The sequence below is a fragment of the Ptychodera flava genome, chromosome 15, assembly GCF_041260155.1.
Source record: "Ptychodera flava strain L36383 chromosome 15, AS_Pfla_20210202, whole genome shotgun sequence".
NCBI lineage: Eukaryota > Metazoa > Hemichordata > Enteropneusta > Ptychoderidae > Ptychodera > Ptychodera flava.
This window is the reverse complement of record NC_091942.1, coordinates 37,359,733-37,385,467: the sequence shown is the minus strand read 5'-3', so window position 1 is coordinate 37,385,467 and position 25,735 is coordinate 37,359,733. Positions and strand designations below refer to the sequence as shown.

Below are 25,735 nucleotides of genomic sequence, written 5' to 3'. Positions count from 1 at the left end.
CAGAGCAGCGGAAGAAACAAGACAATGTGTGACAAAGATAGCTGCAGAATGAAAGAGTGCTTTAGATTTTAATATTCAGGGCTAATAGCAGTAAACACCTAGCCCTGCGTACGATGCTGTGTGTTCCGCTACAGCTAATCGCCCCGCTCACCACAGAGCGGGGTGATAAGCTGTAGCGGAACACACAGCGCAGGGCTAAGTAAACACCATAATACAACTAAAAGCAAGGCAGTCCGGGGAATTACAGTACACAGATTACAAATGCCTACATGTACGGTAAAAACGCAACAGATACATACGGGGGCGACAACGCACGGAAATGTTTATCAGACGACATTCTCGCGAGCCATGGCAATAATTTTCGCTCAGCTGACCTACGCAAAAATCAATCGCTTGACGGGTAGCGCTGGAGTTGTTGCCGTAAAGAGGCGTGTGATTTACGACGATGATCAGACGAGAGGAAACATCGGACCTAGGCCGTTGAAATTGAGCCACATGCATTTTCATTTGATTAAAAGCACAGACTACCACAATTTTCATTGCTATGTCGCTGTTTTCACAAGATACTGACCGTTTGATCTTGGAAAGTTGAGTTGCTTTACGTGCAGCCAACGCATGCCGGTGCGTGGTGACAGACAGTACGTTCACTACACAGTTACGAGTGGAGTGATACGTACCGGCCGCCGCGTACTATGCCCCTTCTTATATGCATAGTACGCGGCGGCCGGTACGTATCACTCCACTCGTAACTGTGGTTCACTAGTATGAATGCCTAGCTCTGCATGGCAGGGCTGTCGGGCAGTTTCTCCGCCAAAACAGCCGATTTTGAGTCCAAATTTTGCATTGATCATCGTTTTCGAGCACACCCACCTCGCCTAGGTACACGATGTGCTCAGCCGCGCTTGTAAACTTAGGGAAAGGCTAATTTTGTCTCTCTGTGCGAGCGAAGCGATCGACACGCGGCCATTGTAATGTCATTCAACCCATGAGCATTCGGGCGAAACAGTATAGCGCCACGCACGGCGAGTATTTAGAGAAAAATAAAATCAAAAAGCAACAAAAAATAAAGCGAAAGAAAGCTAGAATTATTAATAACTGAACGCAATATGATAGTTGAGCAATGCCAAAATAAAAAATAAATAATAAACAAACAAGAAATGCCCGTAAAACCGTCCGAGCTGAGCTATGACGTCATAAGCGTGTCGCAATGCATTCTGGGTAATTGAGGTAAAATTCGTGTATAGCATGTTCTATGGTAGTAAAACCGGAAATAGAGAAAGAAAGAAAGAAAGATAGAAAGAAAGAAAGAAGAAAGAAAAGAAAGAAGGAAAGTGAGCAAAAACTAACAGTTCCAGAGCTGGTCTCTGGAACTAATAAATGAAACAGAAATGTGTTCATTTATGTCGATGGTGATTCTATATGATCTGATGTGATCAGATATGCCAGCTGACAGAAGTGAAAAAACACAACACAGTTCAGAACCAAAACACACTTTTAATACAATAGAAAGTCCAATATTTACATATTTCAAAGTTTTAGCATGCTATTTTAAAGCTAAAGCAAGGGCATTTCTCATTGAGCACTGTTGAATTAATTATGACAATTTTTTAACAAGTGCAAATATTTAAAGGGTCAGTAGCTGTTACTTTTAATGATTTTTTTTCAGTATTTCTGTTTGAAATGTCAAGAAGTGTTTTGGTCTACTCCTCAGAGCATGTTGATGTACACAATATTCAGCTTGTCAATCCGGCCTTTAATTGTTTGACAGACAGCACTGTCAATGTGAACTAGAACTCAATGTAAATAATAACACAACATTTTATCTATAAATATGTTTTGTGTTGATGAACTAAAAAAGTGTGTATTTCAACATGCTTTTGGGAGAAGCTATTGCTACAGGTACTCTCATATCTAAAAAAGTTGGAAAAAATGTATTTGTTTCATGTTATTGTCAGTAGTCTCTGTTTGCTTGTTTTTTTACATTGATGTAAATGCTCTTCTCACAAGATATTGAAGCTGCTATGTACAAAAACATTTAAACAAACTCTGCCATTAAATAAAATGTTAAAAAGATGAGCAGATAATATTCTTTGACATACTTTATGTGGTTACATGCCTCCTTGATTTAATTTGTCACTATATGAACTGCAAATCTACTTAAAAATCTTTGACATTATCAAATTCACTATATTAAACACTTGCCACAGAGAGACACAATTTAATAGCAAATGTGGAGAGCCTATTTCCCTTTCAACACTATGAAAGCAGAATGTGCCTTGGGGAGATATTCAGACTCTTATGGAGTATGGTTTTCCCTTTTCAAATGATGATGCTAAGTACACTCACTTCATTCATGTTTGCTTTAAGGTAGAACGCACCTCGGGGACAGACATTCGGACTCTCAAACTTTTACAATTCTCTTCTGATATACCACATGTGGGGGTTCATTTTAAAGCTCTTGGTGAAAAAACTTTTCACCAGCTTAATTTTTCAAAATTCGTAAATTTTGATTTTTCTCCATAGACTTAACACAGGGATGGCGGCCATTTTGAATTTCTAATATCGGTAAATCTTGGGTAATTTGTTTCTCTTGTACCAAAATTTGCACGGTGACCCCGGTCTATTTTTATTCTTGATTTTGAAAGAGAATGATTGAAAGATTCCTTGAGGAAAGTTAGAGCAAAAGTTTAAGTCTTTCACTTTCGAGGTGCATACTACGTTAAATGTTTCGCTACAATCTCTCTTGTCTTTTGGAAACGTAGACGTAACTTTGATGATAGTTTCAAACAAGTAGATTCATGTTGTATGACTGACTATGAGAATTAAGCCTTGTGAACACAACACACTGATGAGAATGCAGTTACACAGGAACACTTGAGATGTATTTTTCACACTGACGGTCTAGTTTGTGCAAAGACTGTCAACAATGACCTGACTTAGTTCAAGGTTTGCATAATATTGGAATGGAACGTTAGTTTTTGATAATTTCTCAGATAAAATACACCTGTTTAACATACAGAATGTAAGTAGGATATCAGTTTAGAGTTATCAGTCTGACATATTTCCTTTGATTCTTCTTTGATGTTTCTGAGATAATTTTGTTTCAATGCATATCTGAAGATATTACTATGTTTAGAGTGCTTGGTACCCAATACACATGTAAGTCATGGTTTCATAATTGTAAGAACAATACAACTCTAACAAGTTCTTTGACAAAAATAGAGATTTTTTGAATTGAACATATTCTCGACCGCGGGTCATCCGGGTACTTGCGGTTTTACGTCATTTTTGCGTCACAGCACCGTGAAGGGGTTCGGATTTTTCAACCACCAAAACAATATTCAAAGTTTCAATATACCTAAATGACATAACTTTTAGTTCTGCTTTTTTCCACACAATTTCTGTGTCATTCGCTCTTCTGTATCGTCTGATCTCTCATTCACCGCGCTCGTATGCGTTTCACCTACTGACGTCACTCCGCGGTCGAGAATATGTAATTATCCTGTAACACAAGTCAAAAATTTTGTCTTTTCTAGTAATATGATCTTGAATGCCTCAGCACTAGCATATTCATTCGTGGCATCCAGATGAAAATAGTCACTGCTTTTGGTATTTTATATCAAATGATGTTGATTATGTATGACTAGGGAGTCCAAAAACGTTTGAATGACGCAATTAATTTACCTCCCACTGCGAAGACTTTACATACATCATTATGCCTTTTACCTCAGGTAATTTTTTTTAAAAAACTTCTCCTTAGTTTTTGTCATTTTGATTATTCTCAACAAGTTGTATTAGATTTTTAACCAATACCACATAGATATCAGTTTTTAACGTGTAAAATATTAGCTGCCTCTGATGACTACATTTTGTCGTCTGCCACACAGTTACGCGTCACGCGTGGTTCGATACATAACGGGCGCGCCATGTGGTATGCGTCTGCATACCACGCGGCGGCCGCTATGTATCAACCAAACGTAACTGTGCTGGTCACCGATGAGAATTCTGGTGGAATCAGCAAACTTTGTTTTTCCTTTTTTTTGCCGAGTCAGTAAGACTCAGCTTTCTCCCACGGGGCATGACCGATCACCGACGCGAGTGGTACTGTGGCGTACAGCAGCGTCAGCGTAGACTCGTACTCCATAGCTTAGTTGACAATGGCCCCAGTGCCGAACGTTCAATGTTCGGAAGCTGAATTTAGGTGGGCCACCGGAATTCAAACTTTTACTTTTTTGAGGACATGTTTTTATCGATATCTCGCGAACCACGCGCAGTCGCCACGTCAAATATCGACCGTTGGCATTAAAAAAATGTGTTTTAAAAATGTTACCAAGTAGGAGTGCCACTTTAAAGGTCAGGTTTTTAGCAGCTCTATCTCTAAACAAAGTAATTAACTGAACACAATTTTCAAGGAAGATGCAAGTACCAATATCACACATAAATAAACAATGTCAACAATCAACAGTATGAGAAACAGGAATTGAGGACTGCCAGTTTAATCACAGTAACTGTGTCTCTCTGAGTAAATTTTCTCATGTAACTCTAGAAAAACACAAAATAAACAATAAGAATGTACCTGGTCCATCAGTTTGTAAATGTTAAAATGTTTGCACATAACTGTTTGTACTCTTTGCCACACAAGCATACCACTAGGAATTAAATATTACAGAACCTTGTAGGTTTGAACCCAGGAATTCATAAATACATACAATGCCAGATACAGTACGCTCGATAGCAAGTGAAAAATTCTGTCATTTCTAGCAATTTGATAGTTTATCCTGAAGTACTGCAACTTAAATGATCATAATTACAACCTTAAAATGTTATAAATGTGTATGTATTGGGACAGTTGACTTACTAGTGAATAACAGTCTATGCGTTCTATATAAAAAGGAAAAGTACTACAAAGGATATCTTTTATCCATAGCTCACATTATTAATTCCTTGGACTTTTCTCATTTATCTCAATTATGTTCCCTGTAAACTGCGTGTAATTCTAGAAAATGAACTCCAAGTTCCATGTTACATTTTTTTTCACTCAAAATGTGCAAATTTTCATTGCATGTCCAAACGAGAAAATTGTTGACTTGTTTACTGAGTTGTGCCATACTTTTAGATTTCACAGACAGCGTTATTTTGGTTTTGCTATTCAGTAAAACACGTGTTACCAGTTCAAATATTACCAAAGTCCCTTGATGACGGTGATTGGTTAGAAGATGTATTACTTCCAACACTGGAGGTGATCTCTGATAATGATTTTTGTAACGATGACGGTGGCACGTCTGATAATGATGTCTGTAACGATGACCGTGGCTCATCTGATAATGATTTTTGTGATGATGACAGTGATTCATCTTCAAGTTCTGCATTGTCATCACAAGATCTTGTACATCCTCTTACACAGATATGCGTCCAACCACCCTGCAACAGATAAAATAGAAATCAATCCCTCTCTCTGGTGTAATACTTCACATGATAGTTTAAAACACATTTGAAAAGTTCCCTTTAAATTGGGATTGTGGGTATAAAAGGGAGTCCACATTGTGGGAGTAAATACGTAATTTGACTGGTATGAGTAAGCAGTGTGCACTGGAGCGTCACAAAATGGAGGACTTTTGAGAGAAAATTTCATACTAGATACGTTCACGAATATCCACTACACTATTTTGTTGTCAATAAAGGAACAATTTTGCTCGCTATGATGAATACTACCGGTATTACCAAATGTTAGGCAGCTTATGGTTGATATAAACAAAGCACAATGGTGACTGTTAAGAATTCTAACTGCTGTCAATCATGAGGAGTAATGTGAGCTACGAATATTCATGAATGCTTGCCCAGCAAACATAACATTTTGTTCAGACAATATGTTCATAGCATTGTGTCTCTTGCTATTCCTATGTATGTAAGAACGGTACACTGATTGCAGTTGTAATGTGGTAAAGCAATGGTGCATATTACATGTACCACAAAATATATCCATGCAAAAATTTGACAACAACAAATCGTAAAAAGGTGAGACACATCAACGGCTGCTATTTTACACTCTAAGAGGACAAATTATGAAATTGGCATGTGCAATATTGGTATATCTCTTTTAGGACAACTTTAGTGGCCCTGAAAAGGGCCATTTTGTTTTGGTGTGTTTGAATGCACGTATACTTTAGGTCCGGATATAATGTTGGTAAGGTAGATTGGGATATATCATGTGTACCTTCTTGACAACACACATGGACATTACTTCTCCTCTTGTCACAGCTACTGGTACGCCGTCCATGTCAACTAGCATTTCTTTTGTGGCAAGATATCGCTCATCTCGCCATGTTCCTCATCTAACCAAAGAGGGTCAAGAATTTTTTGTACCACAACCTGCAAATACCTGCATTCTGGATGTAATCTATTTGACCGATGCCTGGCCAGTTTCGTTTTGTGCTAGTAACGCATAGTTGGCATAAACAATGCCAACACTTGGCAGCAGAGATCTCTAGGAACAGTTTGTCTGGTGTCAGGTAAACCATTACTTCTTTGATCTTTATCTGTATTCTTAAGAAAGTTCTCTTTTCTGCCAACTACATTCAGCTCCCAGTCGCTGTGACTACAAAAGGCTGTGGATCTGCTGCTTGTTCTTGACTGACACTAAGTGTTCCAAGGTACACGTATATCTTGACACAATAACGTTGAGTGATGTCAGACACACTAACGCAACGACTTACGACTCTACTACCCCGGTACTTTGTGGTGACAAAATGTCTGGACCGGTTGACTTTGATGAAGCTTAAATGAAATCACGTGACTGGTGATTCTAGCATCAGACTTTCATCCTCCATGATTTCCCTGACCTTTAACTTTTACACCTCCTCACTCTCTTAACACCTCTGCAACCTCTGACTTTTGGGCCCTGGTAAAAAAATTCTTGGTCCTCCATGGTCCTGCCATTGAGGTAGTAGCGCCATAGTCTTAGGCCAATTAATTTCCACCCATCCATGCTTACTCTGCGTGGTCTTTCACTGCCCGTCAAAAAAATTGTTTCATACATTACTGTTTTCTTTTGATATCTAAAAGTCATAGACTTTGCTTATTATTAAATTATCAAAGCGAAAATAGAAAAACAAAAGCTGAAAGTGCATGACCCTAAAACACTGCTTTTCACACAGTTTACGCTGATCGGCTGATTGACTGAGCTGTATTGCTCTCACTAGCTAGCTACCATACTGTATATCTTCTACTTTCTATGGTTCAGTTGAAGATGGATGGCAATTACTATAACTGTACGTTGGTCCAAAAATTAGGATGAGATAAACTACTCTATAACTTACAAGTTATGACAATTTATTTATGAACAATCTATGACATGTTGAAGCTTCAATCAGTCTTTTGGGTAGCATAGAGTAACCGTGGCTGATCATTTCTCTTTTATATGCATAGAGAGATGTTTCATTGTACCATTACAGTATAGTAAATGGTGGTAATACATGTATATCTGATAGCTAATGTTCAAAAATCAACATTTTGGAGATTTTGACTTATTTTTTTGGCTTTTATCACAGAAGTTGTCTGTGGTATTCAAATATTGATTAATTGTAGTAATTGGTTGGTTAATTTCATGACAGACAGGCAGTGACGGGCAGGGAGGAGTAATCAAATTGGTGGGACCCGAAAATTCTCATGGTTGAGGTTACCCTAATTTTCACTCACCTCCCCTGAACATTTTACAGTCATATATTGTAAATAAGGAATTAAAAACAATAAAAAAAAACGTGAAGTTGCTTGCCTTTGACATGCAGTGCTCCAAAAATTCATCACCCTACCTACCAATGGTAGGTTTTTGGTCAACTAAAATTCAGTAAATTTTGAAATTTTGAAATTTCTTAAAAGATTTTGTGACTAAGTTTGTGTTAAGTAAGTGTGCTACCAACTTTCATACTAGCTTCAATCACAATACAACTTTAACATCATCCATAACGTGGAAACTTTAATCATGCTACATCACAACATTTGTTTTGCGGTGACACGGAAAGCCTTTTCTTTGTTCTTAAATTACTTGCTTGTGTAAGAATGATCAAATTTGACATTGTAAAGGCTCTCTAAATAATCAAAATGAACACTTCTTCTTTTCATTATTTGTAGATTGCTGCACACTGTTACGACATGTGGTCTGCGTGATGAACAGTATGAAGTTCTCAGTAAGGTTGCAAACATGGGTGTGACACAGAAGACTCACACAAAGCCAGCAAAGTCTATGTTATCATAATATTTTAGTAATTAATGCACAGCAAAATGAATGGCAATTTCTTGACGAAAGTCAACACTGTTCACCAGCATCATGACTTGTGTTATTACCGTATTATAAAAGTAATGAAACTGATTTCCAATCCTTATAACTTATTATTCTCCTGGAACGTGCAACAGCTGACTCCATGGCAGATGTTGTTTTAGTCAAACAGTATTGATATGACATTCAGATAAATGCATTATGGAAACCTATATCATTTTAGAGAGAAATGTTATAAAACTGACCAGCATAATTATAACCCATTTCTTGTCAGAAAATAACGATCATAAACTGGTCACTGTTCTATTGTAAGAGGAGATCTGCTGATCCAGTAGAAAGACAGTAGAAGTGATGTCAGTCATGAGATATTCAACGTGAAAAAATACCAAGCACAGTGATGCTGTCTTCTTTGGAGAAATACAAGTATAATAGGTGCATCAGTAATTGTGTTCAGTCTGACTCCTATTTTCAGCATTTTGGAAACATTGTAGAAAGGCTCTTTATTAAGTTTTATTCATATTTAACTTCAGCATATTTCTATGTATCATTTATTTTTTATTATAGGCATTTATGGCCTGAATTAAAGATTAATAATAATAATAATTGTCATATTTGGTCAGTTAAGAATATGTCACAATCACATAATTTTTTAAATTAGTGTCTTGAGCGTTTTCTAACAAAACGATGAGTTGCATAACAATTCAATAACAATACACCATTTTTATTGTTAGAAAAATTAGTGTATTTTCCAATATATTTTGTTACAAGTCAATGTAAATACTTTTCTAGTGTACAATTGTATTTGTGTATAGTTTCAAAAATTAGACAAAGATGCAATTACGAGACGTCTGACTAATTTCTTATGGCAAAAAAGTCAAGTGAATCCCAAATGAGAGGGTATACATAGACAGTAGAATTCTTATAAATATGTCCATTCTATCAGTTGACAAATTTGAATGTTTAGTAAAGATGATGCATAATTGCTTGTCTATGACTTGATACTGAATAACTTTTCCATCTTCTTATTTTTTTGTAGTAGTCACAAAGGCATCTACAAAGAATGCATCACAACTGATGACAACAACTGCACACAATGACATGTACTGAAATGCTTGGCATCAGACATTTTTGCGACTGGACCAACAACAATGGTAAGAGAATTCAGAAGGCCACATATGCACTTATGAAACTTTGACAGGTTTTTATGTCCTTTATCCATGGAGTATTTCATCATGATTCTCCTTTTGTCAAGAGGTTTTATGCAGAGGTATCAGTCACAACTCACAAGAGTCAATCTGTATGAATGCAAAGAGTAGAACGCTGTACTTGGATACAGATGTTTATATTCTCAAATTATCTTCTTCAGGCTTATCAATCCTTGTGCATGCTAATGACAGAAGTGTATCTGTAAACAAGATTTTGAGAGAGTCGCGTCCACCAGACACTGTGAGCTCCAATCATACTTGGCATGGTAGGTTGAAAATGGTTGATGTTACCATAGACAGTAGAAGTGAGACCCCATTTATCTCCCAAATATGTTTAAAAACAACCATGTGTCGTCCATTCATGTTAACAGACTGAAAACTGAATCTAATAACCATGTTGTTTGTTTAAAATTCTTTAGCAACCAAGCGGATTGGGACAATGATTTGCCCAGCATAGAAAGTATACATTATCACAAACACACACTATCTCCAGCCTTTGCAGCTGTTCTAGGTGAGAACTAGCAGCTACTCATCACAACCGGCCTGTCTTCTGCAATGTGTCTACAGTCTTTGTGTGTACCATCTCAAGGTGTTACGGATATCTCAAAGTACCTTGAAAGTTTGGTTGTGAGGGGGAAAGATAACACACTATTCTACAATATTTAGAGAAAGATTATGGAATTTCCTGAAGTTGTAGTACTTTGAAGAGAAGATTAATTGCATTTGGTATAAGAAGACTGTCACATCACACTTTAGTCCTGATGATACCTGACTGGTAATAAAGGAAGAATTGCACAGGGCCATGTACAAGTGCATACGTCAGAAGCATAGACTTTTGCCCCTAGAGATCAAGTTGAAGCAATAATGGTTGAGTTGTCATTGTCATGATAGGATGGTAGAGAGACGGAGAGGAAGAATTCGACTTTGTCAATGTAGAAATTACTACTCGGAGGGCCCAAATTAGGTATGGCATATGGATGGTTATGATAGGCTGATGAGCTTCAGGAAGGGTGATTATCCCTTTGCTATCCACGGATGCATCGATGGATTTTCTGGAAAATTATTTGGTGGAGTGTATCACACAAATAACAACTCAAATGTCATTGTAAGTACTACTTTGATGCTGTATTGGAAAAAATGTTGTGCCCATGTCGAACACATTCTTATCATGCAACAGAGATGGTAGAACTGGCTGAATGCCAGGTGTTCCTTTGGAGAAATCATACAGATGCATATGCCTTTGACAAAGTTCATATATATACCGTAGGTCGTCAACTTCTAACCAGTGTATTGAAAGCTGGTGCACACAATAGACGATGTTCCGCTGATTGCGAGATCTCGCGAGACTTTAATACATGCCCGTAGAAACAGGTTTCCAGCTTAGTAATACAAGTCAAACTTTGTATGGAACTAGGAAAAGTGCAGAACTGAGCAAAGATTGCAACTTCATATATTTTATGCAGTGTTTAACGTAATTAGCGACTTGTCCTGTTTTACGCAGTTTGTCCTGTGTTGCGAGAACACGTCCACTGCGAACCACATATTCTCTCGATATCTCGGAACGTCTCGCGCGGTTTGGAACATGGTCTATTGAGAAAATATAGTGCCCAATTCTAAAGAGACACAATATAAGATATTACAAAACCTATCACTCTATGACTCAAGTGATCCAATGGATATAAAATGCCTCATGCACCTCCATCAATCACAATTAAATGACTTACTGTTGAATGGAACTCACACAGAACAGGTGCACAGAAACAACTACAATGACCAAGTGGTGTTCCAGAAGAGAAGTTCTCAGATCAGTATGGTGCTAAAAAGATGGGATTTGTCATCAACTACAGAGACCTTGCAGCATTGGCTGACAGAGGAGGTTACAGGCAAGAGTTACCCCATCACCTTTCTTCAACCTTTGTAGAAGATGCAGAAAAAGAAGTCTACAATGTACACCCGGGTATTTAACTCCATAACATTTAGGAATGCAAAACAAGTTAACACTTTACCTGCGGAATACATTTTCCCTGCGTTGACATTGATATAATCACTACCTATACAGTAAGACAAAAACAGCCTAGGCACAGGTGTGTATTTGTTGTAAGGTGCAAAAGATTCAGTGACTATGGTGTACATTTTATTTAGTTTCTATGGGTGATATCAAGATCGTTGAGCTTTTCTTTGTAATTCACAAGTGAAGATTTAACCAATGGTAGTGCGTTGTGTTTTCACACTCTGTGTTTCACCACTGTATTGATGTAAATGTACATATACTAGGGTGACCGGACGAGAGGCCCTCCTATTCCCTACAATGGGGCTGACACAAGTTTTCTGAGAGTGAATGCTCGAAATCGAAGGCTTAAAGGGGGACCCAGGTAGTGATAAATTGTACAAATTCACCTTAAGTATGCAACAGTTGTACACATTTATGTCTATGAACAAGGTAATGACGTGAAAATCTTGAAGTTTATGAACACATTTTGTCAACAAATGTCAGAGGGGACGCCATCTTGGAAGTCGTCTACTCGCACGCGAACGGTCGCTATGAGAGATCGCGTGAATGGAAACACTTGCATTTCACAGTGAATGTTGTGAAGACAAGGAAGTCAAGATGAGTGCAAAAATTTCCTAAAAAGGTCTTTTTTTCTTCCGAGAAACTGCTGACGAAATTTTTACTTTGAAACGGCTATGACTTTTGGCATCATTTTCCAAGAAGGGAAGGAATGGCCATGCGGGCAAATTGTACCTTAGATATTTTTCTACTTGTTTTGTGCTCTAAAAAGGCTCAGCTATGCAGCGCAAATTAGCGCCCACGGTTTTCCAAAGCAGGAAGTAAGTTCGCAATAGTGCCGTACTCGAACAACGTGCTTTTTCACCCGTGCGCACCTGTCTCTGACCAGAAACAATGGCTTGTATCCATGATACTGGAAACACAAAGGTCAGCGTGAGGACAATCTTCCATTTTCTTTCACTGGACTTATCAACCCATACAATATTCTCACAGAAATAATTTGGAAACTATCAATGCACCTTTCACTGGACTCATTATGGTACAGTTAGTCATCTTTGAGCCATTTTAACAATATTTGATCCGATTTTGGTCATATTTTCTCATTATTCCTATTACATATTCTCAGGGAAAGAATTTTGAAACTTTGATTTTCCAGAGGCTGCCAAATTGTGATCATGCTAATTAGCCAAATTATTTTTTCAGATTTGGACTTTGTACCAACACTTTCAACAGGTGCTGTCAAGATTTTGGCAAAAAATTTCAGTTTTAAAAATCGTCCGGTCACCCTCATATCATATAATGGAAAAGCTACCATTGTTCAATTGAATGTGCTTGGTCTGAAAGTATGTAAATTAACACAAAAAATGAGAAAACTTTAAAATGTGACATTTTGCAACAACAAATACACTGGCTTTAATGTTTGTTACGTCACAGACAGGAAAGAGGGTCTTTGGTTTGGTAGATGCCTTCATGTAGATTTTATAAATTTAAAACACCTTCAATTGTGTATTTTAAGTGAACTTTTACTCATAATTGTTTTAATATTTTGGAATCAATGTTATTTTTTCTCACAAATCATTACCTTTACATTTTCAGCAGATTCATTGCCAGCAGTGCATTTATATCAAGAAAAATGAATGACTTTGCTGGTAAACAATTTTTTGAAGATTGACAACAGGTTGTGTATCAGTATGTTTTGAATTTGAGTTTTCTACAGACCTACGGTACCTCATTAACCATGGATTTCAACGAAAAATAATGGTTGTGACATGGCATTCCAATCTCTTTACAAAGGTTTGTACATGTTTTCCTTATTCATGAACCAAAATATCAGTAGCTAAATTGTGGCAGTATTCACCGTCATGTCTCGTATACTGTTACAGTACCCTTTCGATGATGCCTGTAAGCACTATATCAGAACCACTGGAAATTGATGTATAGTGAGAGAAGACCTCAAAAGGTAACATGCACCTCATTTTCGCTTGCCAAGGCCTGCTGTTTGGGCAGCTGGATGCTTCCCGAAATCAGGCCTGGCCGATCGAGCCCACAGATCATGGTTTTAAAGCGCCACCACACGACTGTACGAGACCTGTAACTAGCCAATCAGCGATCGCTGTCGTTGTCTACATTTCATTTCTAATTCTTCCCGTACGCATTCAAAGCAAGAGTGTAAATTTGTAACAATGTCTTGCAGCTTACAATGAAGCTAAAGTATTTACTTTTGCGAACATGGTTTACAAATGTACCTCAATCCAACACGATTGTCAAGTCCTCCGCAAACTTCGTTTAGAATGCCAAGTGTGACTGGGAAATGTTGATGTGAAGATTGTTCGTCGATCTATGTCACAGTTGCACACTTTGCTGCACTTTGCTGGGGCCATCTCGGATTTCTCTGTTTATGTAACGCGTGCTGTGATTGGTCCGTCTGATTTCAAGTTCTATCAGATTTCCTTCGCACAGTATATCAGCGTGATCACACACGGCGTAGTTAGTGGAAGACTCCTGTCTAGCTAAGCCGTGCGAGCGGACGATGCACCCGCTGTTTTGATGGTCTGTATCAGCAATGTTTGAATTTGTTCACTTTTTCATTGTAGCCGCCTCAGTCAAGACTCATTTCTACTGGGCCATGAAGAGAAGCAAGGACAACATGTATAGCCAGGAAGGTAGCGTCAAGGCCAGGAGGGAAGCATGCCAATTGCTAAGGCAGAATCTAGACAACATAGTCAACCACTTTCAGGTGAGATATAGTTTTATGAAAAGCTAATAAAGTATGATCACCTTCAGATAATAATAATAATGTAAAGCATATTTCAAATATTGTTTCCTCTGTTTTAGTGTGATCCCACAAACTGCAATGCTACCTCTGGGTGTCAAGTGCAGCAGTTTGACATAGAGCCATCTATCAAATTCTTTGAAGCAAAAGGACAATAACAATGACCTGATGTTTTATCGAGTCAACTTGCAGAATCATGAATAGACGTAAGTAGCACTCGTCATTTTGTACATTCGATCATTTGTCGCAATATGAATATGTATTGTATGCCGGGTTCGGTTTTCTTAACCCTTTATATTCTCTTTACAGTGTAAAGATACTCATTACGTCAAAAGTTTCAACAGCGTATGCCTTATATACCAGGACAAAAGGTTGGCTCTTGGGAATAGAAGTTACAAAATGCGAAGTGACATGGCTTGCCTGTATTGGGTACGTATATCTGCAATCAGTATTTCAGCATGCAATATTCTGCAGTGACTAACGTAAACTGTTGTTGATGAAACATGATTCTTTCTTTACTTGAAATTTTGAAGTGCAATCAAATGAGATTTAATATGATTGTGTAACTTCATGAAGATGATAAGGATATTTTCGGAAACAATTGTTATGTTGAGTACAATAATTATGAAGAATTGGTCTACATTACTAACTTCAAGAGAATCAAAATGTTGGTTTGCCAGCGACATCAGTCACCTTTGGGAGAACATTGCTGCACCCAGGAGGAGGAGAGGGTTTAGAGTCAGAAAGAAGAAAACACATAAGTGGAAGACATCAATAAAGAATGCAATGATGCAAGATTTATTCAATAAAATGCACTTGTATAGTTGGCGACTTTGTATAGACATGTCATTTTTACTTGACGTATTTTTGACTTTCCATGAGAAAGTTTTTTGTAATATTTCCCAAGAAAAACAAAAACAAGCGAGGAGATGCCAGCTGCCATATTATTACTTTGCGATTCAGTCAATCATTATTGTATATAAATTTGTAGCCAGATCTTTTTTACGGTCTGTGCATAATTAAAAATATAAATTTGTAATCCACAAATCTACATTCTTGGTCAGTTTTTGTATTTAGATCTTGATATATCTGCTAGTCTATTCTAAGCTTCCTGTGCTCACTCATTATGTGGTGAATTATCAAAATCATGAACGACAGTGTTTAAAGTGATAGTCAACCCAAATATCAACCACCTGCCTTTCCAAGTTTATGAAGATTATTTCTGTACCATTTGGAAGATTATTTTGTAACATTCACGATGAAAAGATGAGAAAAAATAGCGTCAATGACACTGTAGCTCCCATCCTGGACTATTTAGTGTTTGTTCTCTGGTCAGATATTTGAACATGTGTGAAAGGAGAAAGTGCATGAAGTGAAAATACTTAAATGTAATGTACTGGAGACAGTGAAATATGTTTAATGTATTTATTCAGAATATAAAATGGAAAAAATACAGAATTAGATATATCGAATACTGTGATACAACCATTAACTCAACAAGTCATTTACAATGACAGAGTCCCCACTTGTAATAGGAGTATTAGTCTTGATGGGGCAGGAAAATGTGGTCATTAAGAAGTATCACTGGAGTGTATATGTTGAGATCTATGGGCACATAGGTCTATGTCGTTGTTCCCAATTTGAAACACATGAGGCATGTCTAAGTTATGGTTCTAAATCGGGAAAAAAGATCAGACCTCTAGCAGTATTGGCCAGCCAAGAAATACATATGCGCATTATAAATGACGTACAAGATGTGACATCTTAAGGTCTAATATCCTATCAAAATTGGAGGGTATAGAACTTGTGGTTACTGAGATATGCATATATATGTATAATCAAGGTCAAAGGTCATGACATTTTGAAAAAAAAAATTATATTGCTAATTTATCCCTATATGCCAAAAATTAGATCTCTAGCTCTGTTCGCTTGCCCAGAATTAGATGTGTACATAATTAATGAGTAAAGCGTGTGTTGTCATAAGGTCTCCCATCCTACTAAATACAAAGGACATAGCACTTGTGGTTACTTATTTATTGACATAAACATATATTTTAGGTAAAAGGTCATCGAGGTCACATGACATTTGGTCAAAAAATTTCTCTCCTATAGTTATCCCTATATACCAAAAATCAGACATCCAGCTCTATTGGCTTGCTCAGAATGAGATATGTGCATAATTAATGAGGTACAGTATGTGGTGTCATAAGGTGTCCAATCATACCAAATATGAAGGGTGTAGCACTTGTGGTTACTGAGTTATGGACAAATATGTATATTTGAGGTCAAAGGTCACCGAGGTTACGTGACATTTTGTCAAAAAAATTGTATTGCTAAGTTATCCCTATATACCAAAAATCAGACCTCTAGCTCTATTGGCTCGCTCAAAATTAGATATGCACATAATTAATGAGGTACAATATGTGGCGTCATAAGGTGTCCCATCATACCATACATGAAGGGTGTAGCACTTGTGGTTACTGAGTTATGGACAAATATGTATATTTGAGGTCAAAGGTCACCGAGGTCACGTGACATTTTGTCAAAAAAATTGTATTGCTAAGTTATCCCTATATACCAAAATCAGACCTCTAGCTCTTTGGCTCGCTCAAAATTAGATATGCGCATAATAAATGAAGTACAATATGTGGCGTCATAAGGTGTCCCATCATACCATACATGAAGGGTGTAGCACTTGTGGTTACTGAGTTATGGACAAATATGTATATCTGAGGTCAAAGGTCACCAAGGTCACGTGACATTTTGTCAAAAAAATTGTATTGCTAAGTTACATGTATCCCTATATACCAAAAATCAGACCGCTAGCTCTATTGGCTCGCTCAAAATTAGATATGCACATAATTAATGAGGTACAATATGTGGCGTCATAAGGTGTCCCATCATACCATACATGAAGGCTGTAGCACTTGTGGTTACTGAGTTATGGACAAATATGTATATTTGAGGTCAAAGGTCACCTAGGTCATGTGACATTTTGTCAAAAAAATTGTATTGCTAAGTTATCCCTATATACCACAGGGCCGCATAAGTCAATATTACAGCGTTTTTCTTTCTTTTTCAATGTTACAAATAATCCAACTGAAAAGCACAACACTTGTGTAGCTGTCTTTTGTGTAGCGTGTATTGGCATGTATAGTGAGTCCTCGTAAATGTGACCTTTAGTTCCGTGACCTCTAGGCCCGGCTCTAGCCATGCCATGCCTACTTCCTGCCCTGCCCTCGCTATGCTTACTGTACTAATTTCCCAAGGGAAGCAGCTCTTCGCCAAGCCAAGACCATCAGCGCCGCTAAGTACCTGGTTACTTAAAATGCATCATAAATATTCATATATTTATGTGGGCGAGTCTGCATTAATGAGCGTCAAAAAGCACCAGGGCTACCGGCGACCTCAAGCATGGAGCAACATGTTACGGCTCTGGCGACTGTTGTTTTTGGCAAAAACGCAGAGCAAAGAAAGTCCGGTAAAGTATTCAGTGCGTTGTACGCGCGATCGAGCAAACATCGTAGAAGCCGTCGACGGCTCACGGGAAAATGGTCGAAAATACGTGTTCTTATCTTCAAGAAAGTTAGCAGGCGTACAGAATGAGTCTCAATCGATCAATTCGACCAGAAAAAAATAATTACTATTTCAAAATCGTCGATTTATTAGGAAATTAAAACTGCCGAAATAATTTAGTGGTCGAATTAATTGGAACGACGAGGATGAAATTTACGCGAGACATGTTTGCCATGTTGAGACTGCTTCAAAGCACGGACTGTGAAATTTGTGAGGTCTACAAATTAGGTAACAAAAAACTCAAACGCACCTGGATGTCACATCAAAATCAAAGTGGCCGCGATTACAGACGGAGTGATCTGTGACACTGCCATCGGCCGCTCGACGGACGACGCGTAAGTTGACATCGTGTGCCAGCCCTTGGAAATATATTGTAACTCCCTGACAGGCAGATGAGATAGTCTAATGGCGTTTGATGCATTGAAAGTTTGTAAAAATAATAAAAAATGACATCACCGATCATAAGAAACGTGGTGTTGAAGATAATATTTTTTAAGAGAAGACTATGGCGACCATATTTCTGTAAGTATTGTCTAACTTTGGAAAACCAATATCTGAAGATTTACTTCAACCACCACTTTTATATTTATTCTACTCTTATTATAAGATTAGTCGAATTTCTGGAAAGTAGGTGTACATTTTCGATGTCTGTGTATCGTCTATACCGAAGTCATATCCGAAACAGTACATATTCAGATCGCGACAGCGTAGACCTCTCTCTCCCTCTCTCTCTCCGGCATTTCGATATTTTATATTGTCGACATTTATATATAAGTCTGAAGTTTCAGGTCACTGCTCAATGCAAGTAGTTGGTGTCAATTTTCCGTATCGGGCATGGTCTCTATCGTCACTCAAATCGTTAGTTTTTTCCTGTTATATTCGATATCAGACTCAAAACACAACGTGAACAATGCTGATAATATATTGCATATTTCGTATCGAAAACCGGTAAAGTTCGTAACTGGTGATATGTCGCGGCCTGGAAAAAGTTCATCACCATCGATCGAATGTCCGTGACGCTTTTTCTGCCAAATAGACATATTGACAGGGAACTTCGCGGTATGGCAATTATATGAATTTTACCGTGAAGAAAATCTGTGAATTTAATAAACTGGCCGTACAACCAACAGTAAACATGGCGGAGCAATAATACCGACTTCAGAGACTTCGATTTTATTTTAATTGCGATCGCTGGTGAGAGCGAGTCGTCCGGTCGAATTTTTTCCCACTGGCTATTTGGCTTTGAATTTTCAATTGCCCTCATGTGCTAAAAACAAGACGGGCGTTCTCTGTGAATCAATACTGAGTCTTTTGAATATGAAAAAATCGGACATCTGAACCTCAACTCGCAGCTTGAAAGTTGTTCTCCGAATCGGGACAGGGACATCGGTGAGGCCGGATTTCACGTAATAGCTATGGAAACCGACGGCTCGTTCGGTGTAAGAAAGCATGCGATGTACGTCTACGTTATTTTTACTGGTTTTGAGAACTTCTAAAATAACTTGTAATCTGTATATCTTCGCACATCGAACCGATATGTATACCTATCACCGTCGAAGTTTATGTCTATCACTGTAGAGTTCTTTTTATCCAAAACACATATCCAGAAGAGTCCCACAGAGCAGTCAAATGAAATTGCTTCAAACGAATGAAATTGCACGAAAGAATGAAAATCAACAGCACATCCTGGACGTGATTTAAAACGATAGCGCTTGTGAATAGGACTATTCTATTTGAGTAACGGGGATGGAAAGCACAGAACTGTAAAAGTACTGGAAAAACGTGCCGTTTTTCTCGCAATTTTAGCAACTGTAACGACCCTTTATTCTTTACTAATACCTAGGGCTTATACACACAGTGTACACTGATGTACAGAACTTTAAAAAAGTACTCTGCTAGGAACGAGCAGGGGTTTACACCAGAATGGGCGCAGTAAAACAATGGGCACGTCCATAGGTTCAAGGACACATGGGGAGACACGGTGGCAAAGAGTGTAGTGTCGTTTTAAGAACATACAATACCTGGTCATAGGTGTACTGCTACCTGTGAATCGAAACGACAAGTGTAGGCCTATAGCTTCGAAATTTTATGGGAGAGACACCACGACTGAGACCGACAGTAGCACAACAAACTATTCCGAATTATGCGTCCGTGTTTAATACAGACATCTCTGATTCTGGTTTCTCAATCGAAATGAATCAAAAGTCCGACATTGACAACATTGACATGAAATATGTCCGAAAACTTTTGTTTTATTCAACCAACTGATTGATATCCCCAAAGTTACATGTAACATGGAAACAGTCCGGAAAGACTGACATCGATGTCTCCCGGGCCCCCATGCATACAGTATGGCCGATTTTCTTGTCCTTCTCTTTCTTTTTGAGCCAGTGTCATTATTGTGAACACGGCTAATAAATAAATAATATTTCTTCACCGTTTTGCAAAATATCTCGTCAACCGGGCGCATGGGCAACGTCTTTGCACGTTGGTCAAAACTAATGACACTGTAGGTCAGGATATAACATCGGTCAAAGTAAGATTGAATAAGGAAGACGAAAATGCTTTCATCGATTGACAAAAATGAGAAGGAACGAGTCAGTAAATATCAATCCATAAAGGGGAGATCGAGACTGCCATCCCCCATGATTAATCAACTGGGAAAAAAATATATATTTCGATTGACAGACTTACACAACCAGAGACAGCATTTTATTCAGCTTTAAAATACGTCACTGCCTTTCCTATAATAACACCCCGTTTGCGTTTCGATCTACTCTGCTCTGTCCCCAATCGGTATGGTGTTAGGTGATAACGCAATCTCGACTGGCTTTTTAACCTCCCAGCGATAAAATGGGAACAAAATAGGCATAACAAACTTTAATACCTGTTGCTGTACCACTGAGGTGATCTGCCGGCTGTGTCGCGTACGGGCCATGTGCAACACATCGTGTTTGTAAATATGTTAATTTCCTGTTTATTTCTTGCATAAGGCACGCCCCACCACTCTTGAACGAGCCGTCACTCACCAGATTACGTCCTCATTATAAAGTATAATCAAGTTGCCCACACATGTACTTTACGGCGCACATGGGTCGCTTCGGACATGGTGCTGACAGCGTCCAATTTTCTTCACATTCTACATTCACGAAGGTTCATTTTTAGACTTTAATGACAATGTCAGATCGGTGTGCCAAAACAATGGCCGTGTCCGTCAAAAAAAATTACCAAGATTTCATGTTTTCGGAGATTCACCATAACACTGATACTGCGGATATGGCCGGATCTGCCTCCCTTGGGAATTATAGTACAGTAAACACAGCGACGTCTGTACAGGTGGCCAGAAGGCATGGCCAGAGGAATTGGCTAGAGGTCACGGAACTAAAGGTCGTATTTACATATGATCACATTCCCCATTGAGGGCGCACTATACATGCCAATACAAGCTACACAAAAGACAGCTACACAAATGTTGTGCTCTTCAGCTTTATTTGTAACATTGAAAAAGAAAGAAAAACGCTGTAATATTGACTTAAATAGCCACTTGTGAGCCCCTGTGTATATACCAAAAATCAGACCTCTAGCTCTATTGGCTCGCTCAAAATTAGATATGCACATAATTAATGAGGTACAATATGTGGCGTCATAAGGTGTCCCATCATACCATACATGAAGGCTGTAGCACTTGTGGTTACTGAGTTATGGACAAATATGTATATTTGAGGTCAAAGGTCACCTAGGTCACGTGACATTTTGTCAAAAAAATTGTTTTGCTAAGTTATCCCTATATACCAAAAATCAGACCTCTAGCTCTATTGGCTCGCTCAAAATTAGATATGTGCATAATTAATGAGGTACAATATGTGGTGTCATAAAGGTGTCCCATCATACCATATATGAAGGGTGGTAGCACTCGTGGTTACTGAGTTATGGACAAATATGTATATTTGAGATCAAAGGTCATCAAGGTCACATGACATTTTGTCAAAATATCCGAGATGTCTGCGTGAACGGATGGACTCACGGATGGACGAACAGACGGACATGACCCAATCTATAAGCCCACTGGACTTCATCCATCGGGACTAAAAATTGTGTCACTGCATCCTTTTTGCAATATGAATACGATGAGAAACTAAATTTTTATTTTTCGTGGCCTTATACATGGATGTCTATGGAGATCTGCCTAATACATGGGAGTCTATGGACGTGTAAACTAAAAATATGCAAATTTCACCACGATTTGCCCAAATTTGGGAAAGGTCATTCCTATGCACTTCCATACCAAGTTTCAAATCAATCGGACTTGTGGTTTCAGAGAAGAAGATTTTTTGACCAAAAATGGGAGAAAATTACAAAAAAATTCATGAAAAATAGCAAGTCCAAGATACTGACCCAAGATGTGCACAATCATTTCATGTCAGCCTAAAGTACTTACATGCCAATTTTACATGTAATCTGCTCAGTGGTTATTGAGTTTTTCAATTTGACTGTTTTTACATTTTTTCACTTAATTTGCATATTTTTGGCAATGACAACTTCATTTGAACAAAATCTCATCTACAGCCCATCATCCATGTACACACCAAATATCAAGATGAAATGTTCAGCGGTTTTGGAGTTTTTGATGTTGACGGACAGACATACAGACATACAGACATACAGACACACAGACATACAGACATACAGACATACATACATACAGACATTTCCCTAGCCTATAAGAATAGCTTCCATTGCCATATATACATATGGCTATGGGAGCTAAAAAGCCATTTATTACCGAGAAATTAATTTGTTATCAAATGTTGTGTATGACGTTATTTTTGCATTATGGAAGCACCACCTATCAGAATTCCTCAGAGAGGCTTCAACTTTGATGATGTAAAGTTTTTGTGTTTGGTTGAGGAAGTCAGAAGGTATCTCTAGGGGGTCTGATCTGCCGTAAATTTGAATTGAGCAAATGCACTATGGATACACTCTGCCTTCAACCTTACAACTCTGAACTAGAATTCAGTGACTCCAAACTTCAGGATTTCATACCTGGTGTTTCCGAAGAATACAGGGACACATCGACAGGATTGGAAGTAAAATAAGGGAATGTGGCTGCACCAGTTATCTTAGGAAGCTGTACAAGTTACAAATGGAGGCTATATCTTTTATTACATGGAGGTGAATGGATCTTTGATCACCTGGCAAAATGAACAAATTATGGGCTAATATTGGTGTATTTTTGGGCAAAACATTTTGATTAGCAGTGCAAGCTATTATCACTTGACAACAAATGATGTTGGATTTCAAACATACAAACATAATTTGAAATTGCTCTGCCTATTTAGCTGTTGAAATGCTGGTTTCAAAATATTGACAACTCTTTTTATGACAATTAATCTTTTTCGAAAAATTCAAGTTCAAAGTGATAGTTTTCAGTTGTTTTTTTATAAAGAGTGAAAGTAATCAAAGTTGGCATTGAAATTTAAACCACTGCCAATAAAGAACCCTGTAGGGCACAACACCCCTTTGATCTCTCAATCACTCAGCATCTTGTACTCACTGTAATGTGTATAGCTTTCTCCAATACATTTCTGTCAGGCAGATGCTAACTGCACATTAAACAATCCACTCAAAATCATCATGACCACTGTTAAGGTTAGGTTCAAGATGAAGCTCAAATGAGTGGGACTGTATGGGCTGGAATTGCTATGGACTGTAGGTAACAGTTCAAGCAATGGTCTCTGGTGTGTGCCATCTCTACAATGAGACCACTATTAATATGATGATTCAAGGGAGTACCCGTTATATATTCAAAGGCTATCTACCAGATTAATTTGTTAAACAATGTAGAAGTCCATTACCATACACTATGGCCATATTCAAATGAAAGATGGAGCAGCTGCCCACTTCCGCCAGTGGGATTCAAAATTCCCCTTTTAAAAGAAAAACTGAAAAAAAACCCTGGAGAGTCTAATGTGCTAACAAACTAATTTGGCATAATTTTGCGCTGGTCCATTTCAAGGCAGTTGAACTCCCTACTCACTAACAGTGAATTCATAATGTGTTATTAAGTGTGTTGATAGGTTTTATATCCAAAGACCTTAACATGATAGTGATTTACATAGCCCCTCACTGGTTACAGGTGCTAATACATTACTTTTTACAATTACAGTACCAATATTTTGCTTTGGTAAAACAGGGTGAAGTAATTAAAAACAAACAGACTAGCAATTAATGGATGGCAATGTAACACTTCTACCTCCCACTTGAACTGCTGTATCACTGCCTAAGTCTTTCCATCTTCCATCTAAGTGCAGCACACATAAGCCGTAACCTGCATAGCTGATTCTAATCAGTCTTAAGGGTAATTTACTGAAAATTGTACACATCATCTTCACACTCACTCTTAAAGGGATACAGTCATCGGAACTGCGCTCAAAGGTTGCATGGGACCCATATGACCAATGCAAACACTATATCCAAGGTACGATGGTGATTGATGAAAGTTACAACATGTCTGTCATAATCTACATTGTATAATTTAAATGTTGCAGCCATGATGAGGTGCATCTAGATATCATGCAGGAAATACATTGTTTATAAACGAGAAACTTGCACAGGCGCAGTTCCAATGACTGTTTCCCTTCAATGGTGAATTAATAGAAAATCTTACCCCAATGCCAAGATCCCATGATACTCCTGTTGGTTTGTTTGATGTGATGCCCTTCCTCTTACAGACAACTTGTCGGCTTCCTCCGACTTTTTCAGCCAATATCCAAACCTGGATAATGACAGCCAAGAATCAGATTTTACAGCAGAGAAAATACTACCTTAGTAAATATAGAGATTGAGAACTCAAATTTCAAATAGGTTCCATATCAAGAAAATTGACCAGTAACATAATTACTGTAAAAACATTTATTGTTCATGGGATACAAGTCTCTATTTTTGCTGATAGATGAAATCTGCTGAATAAAATCCCAGTGAAAATGTTAAATAATGATAGATTGTATTATTTTACAAGCAAATCAGTGTGAAAATGTCTAAAACATCAAAATAATGGAATTATATCCCTGTTAAAATTGATGATTTTACAGTATTTTCTATCTACATGTAGCTTCCGTAGAGATTAATATTGATGAGACTAGATTCCTATGAAATCATGTCAATCATGGCTATTGAAGTTTACACATTACAGATTTCAACAGGTTCAATCTAAAGTTCACTCTACAAAATGCTAAATGTGTGATGTTTTGATACATTGTTGAACACACTGCTTTACAACAGAGGTAGCAACTAGTATACTTATAGATTTTCATCATGAAATATGATAATAGTGCCTCTCTTAGTAGTGCTGGACTGCATGTGATGTCACATCATTGGTCAATTTGTATGGGCGAGACCAAAGAACCCTTGGCCTACACTGAACTATCTTTAAGTTACTGATTGATATAATCCTAAGGGTCTGATTGCTAAACACCACTACGGCAAGGCAACCTAGATAAACATGATTCTTTTCATAATGAGTATATTCTTCAGATGCACACATGTATGAGACTTTAACCATGAAAGGAAAAGATACTTCTATCCATATTTTCAATACTAACACTCATGTAACAAGTACTGGGAAGTTATACTCTGTAAATGTGGATGGATAACTTCCTCTTTCACTATCCATTCATTTGATAATTACCTGATCTTTTGGACCAACAGATACCTTGTATACATTGTTACAGACATGAATCCATCGGGTTCCCTCAGGAAATGTCAGAGTTATATCCTTACGATACCACAAGCCATCTGCAGTAAGAGACACACATGGAATTAACACTGGAAATATGTGAAAGCTTTCAAATAGTGTTACTGAGTTCTTGCATTGATAGTTGTAAGATTGTATTTCATTGTAG

General features: G+C 37.8%; 1 protein-coding gene across 1 annotated transcript in view; it reads right to left on the bottom strand.

Annotated features, from left to right (window-relative positions):
- Nucleotides 1–1,474: 1,474 nt before the first annotated feature.
- The window catches only part of LOC139152080 (tectonin beta-propeller repeat-containing protein 1-like), a 43,783-nt gene continuing 19,522 nt past the window's right edge, over nucleotides 1,475–25,735 (bottom strand). The window contains exons 14-16 of the mRNA XM_070725170.1: nucleotides 25,522–25,628; nucleotides 24,502–24,609; nucleotides 1,475–5,421 (exon numbers count right to left, since the gene is read on the bottom strand). Of these exons, the coding sequence (XP_070581271.1) occupies nucleotides 5,173–5,421; nucleotides 24,502–24,609; nucleotides 25,522–25,628 (464 nt within the window). The 3' untranslated portion in view covers nucleotides 1,475–5,172. The remainder of the gene's footprint in view (nucleotides 5,422–24,501; nucleotides 24,610–25,521; nucleotides 25,629–25,735) is intronic.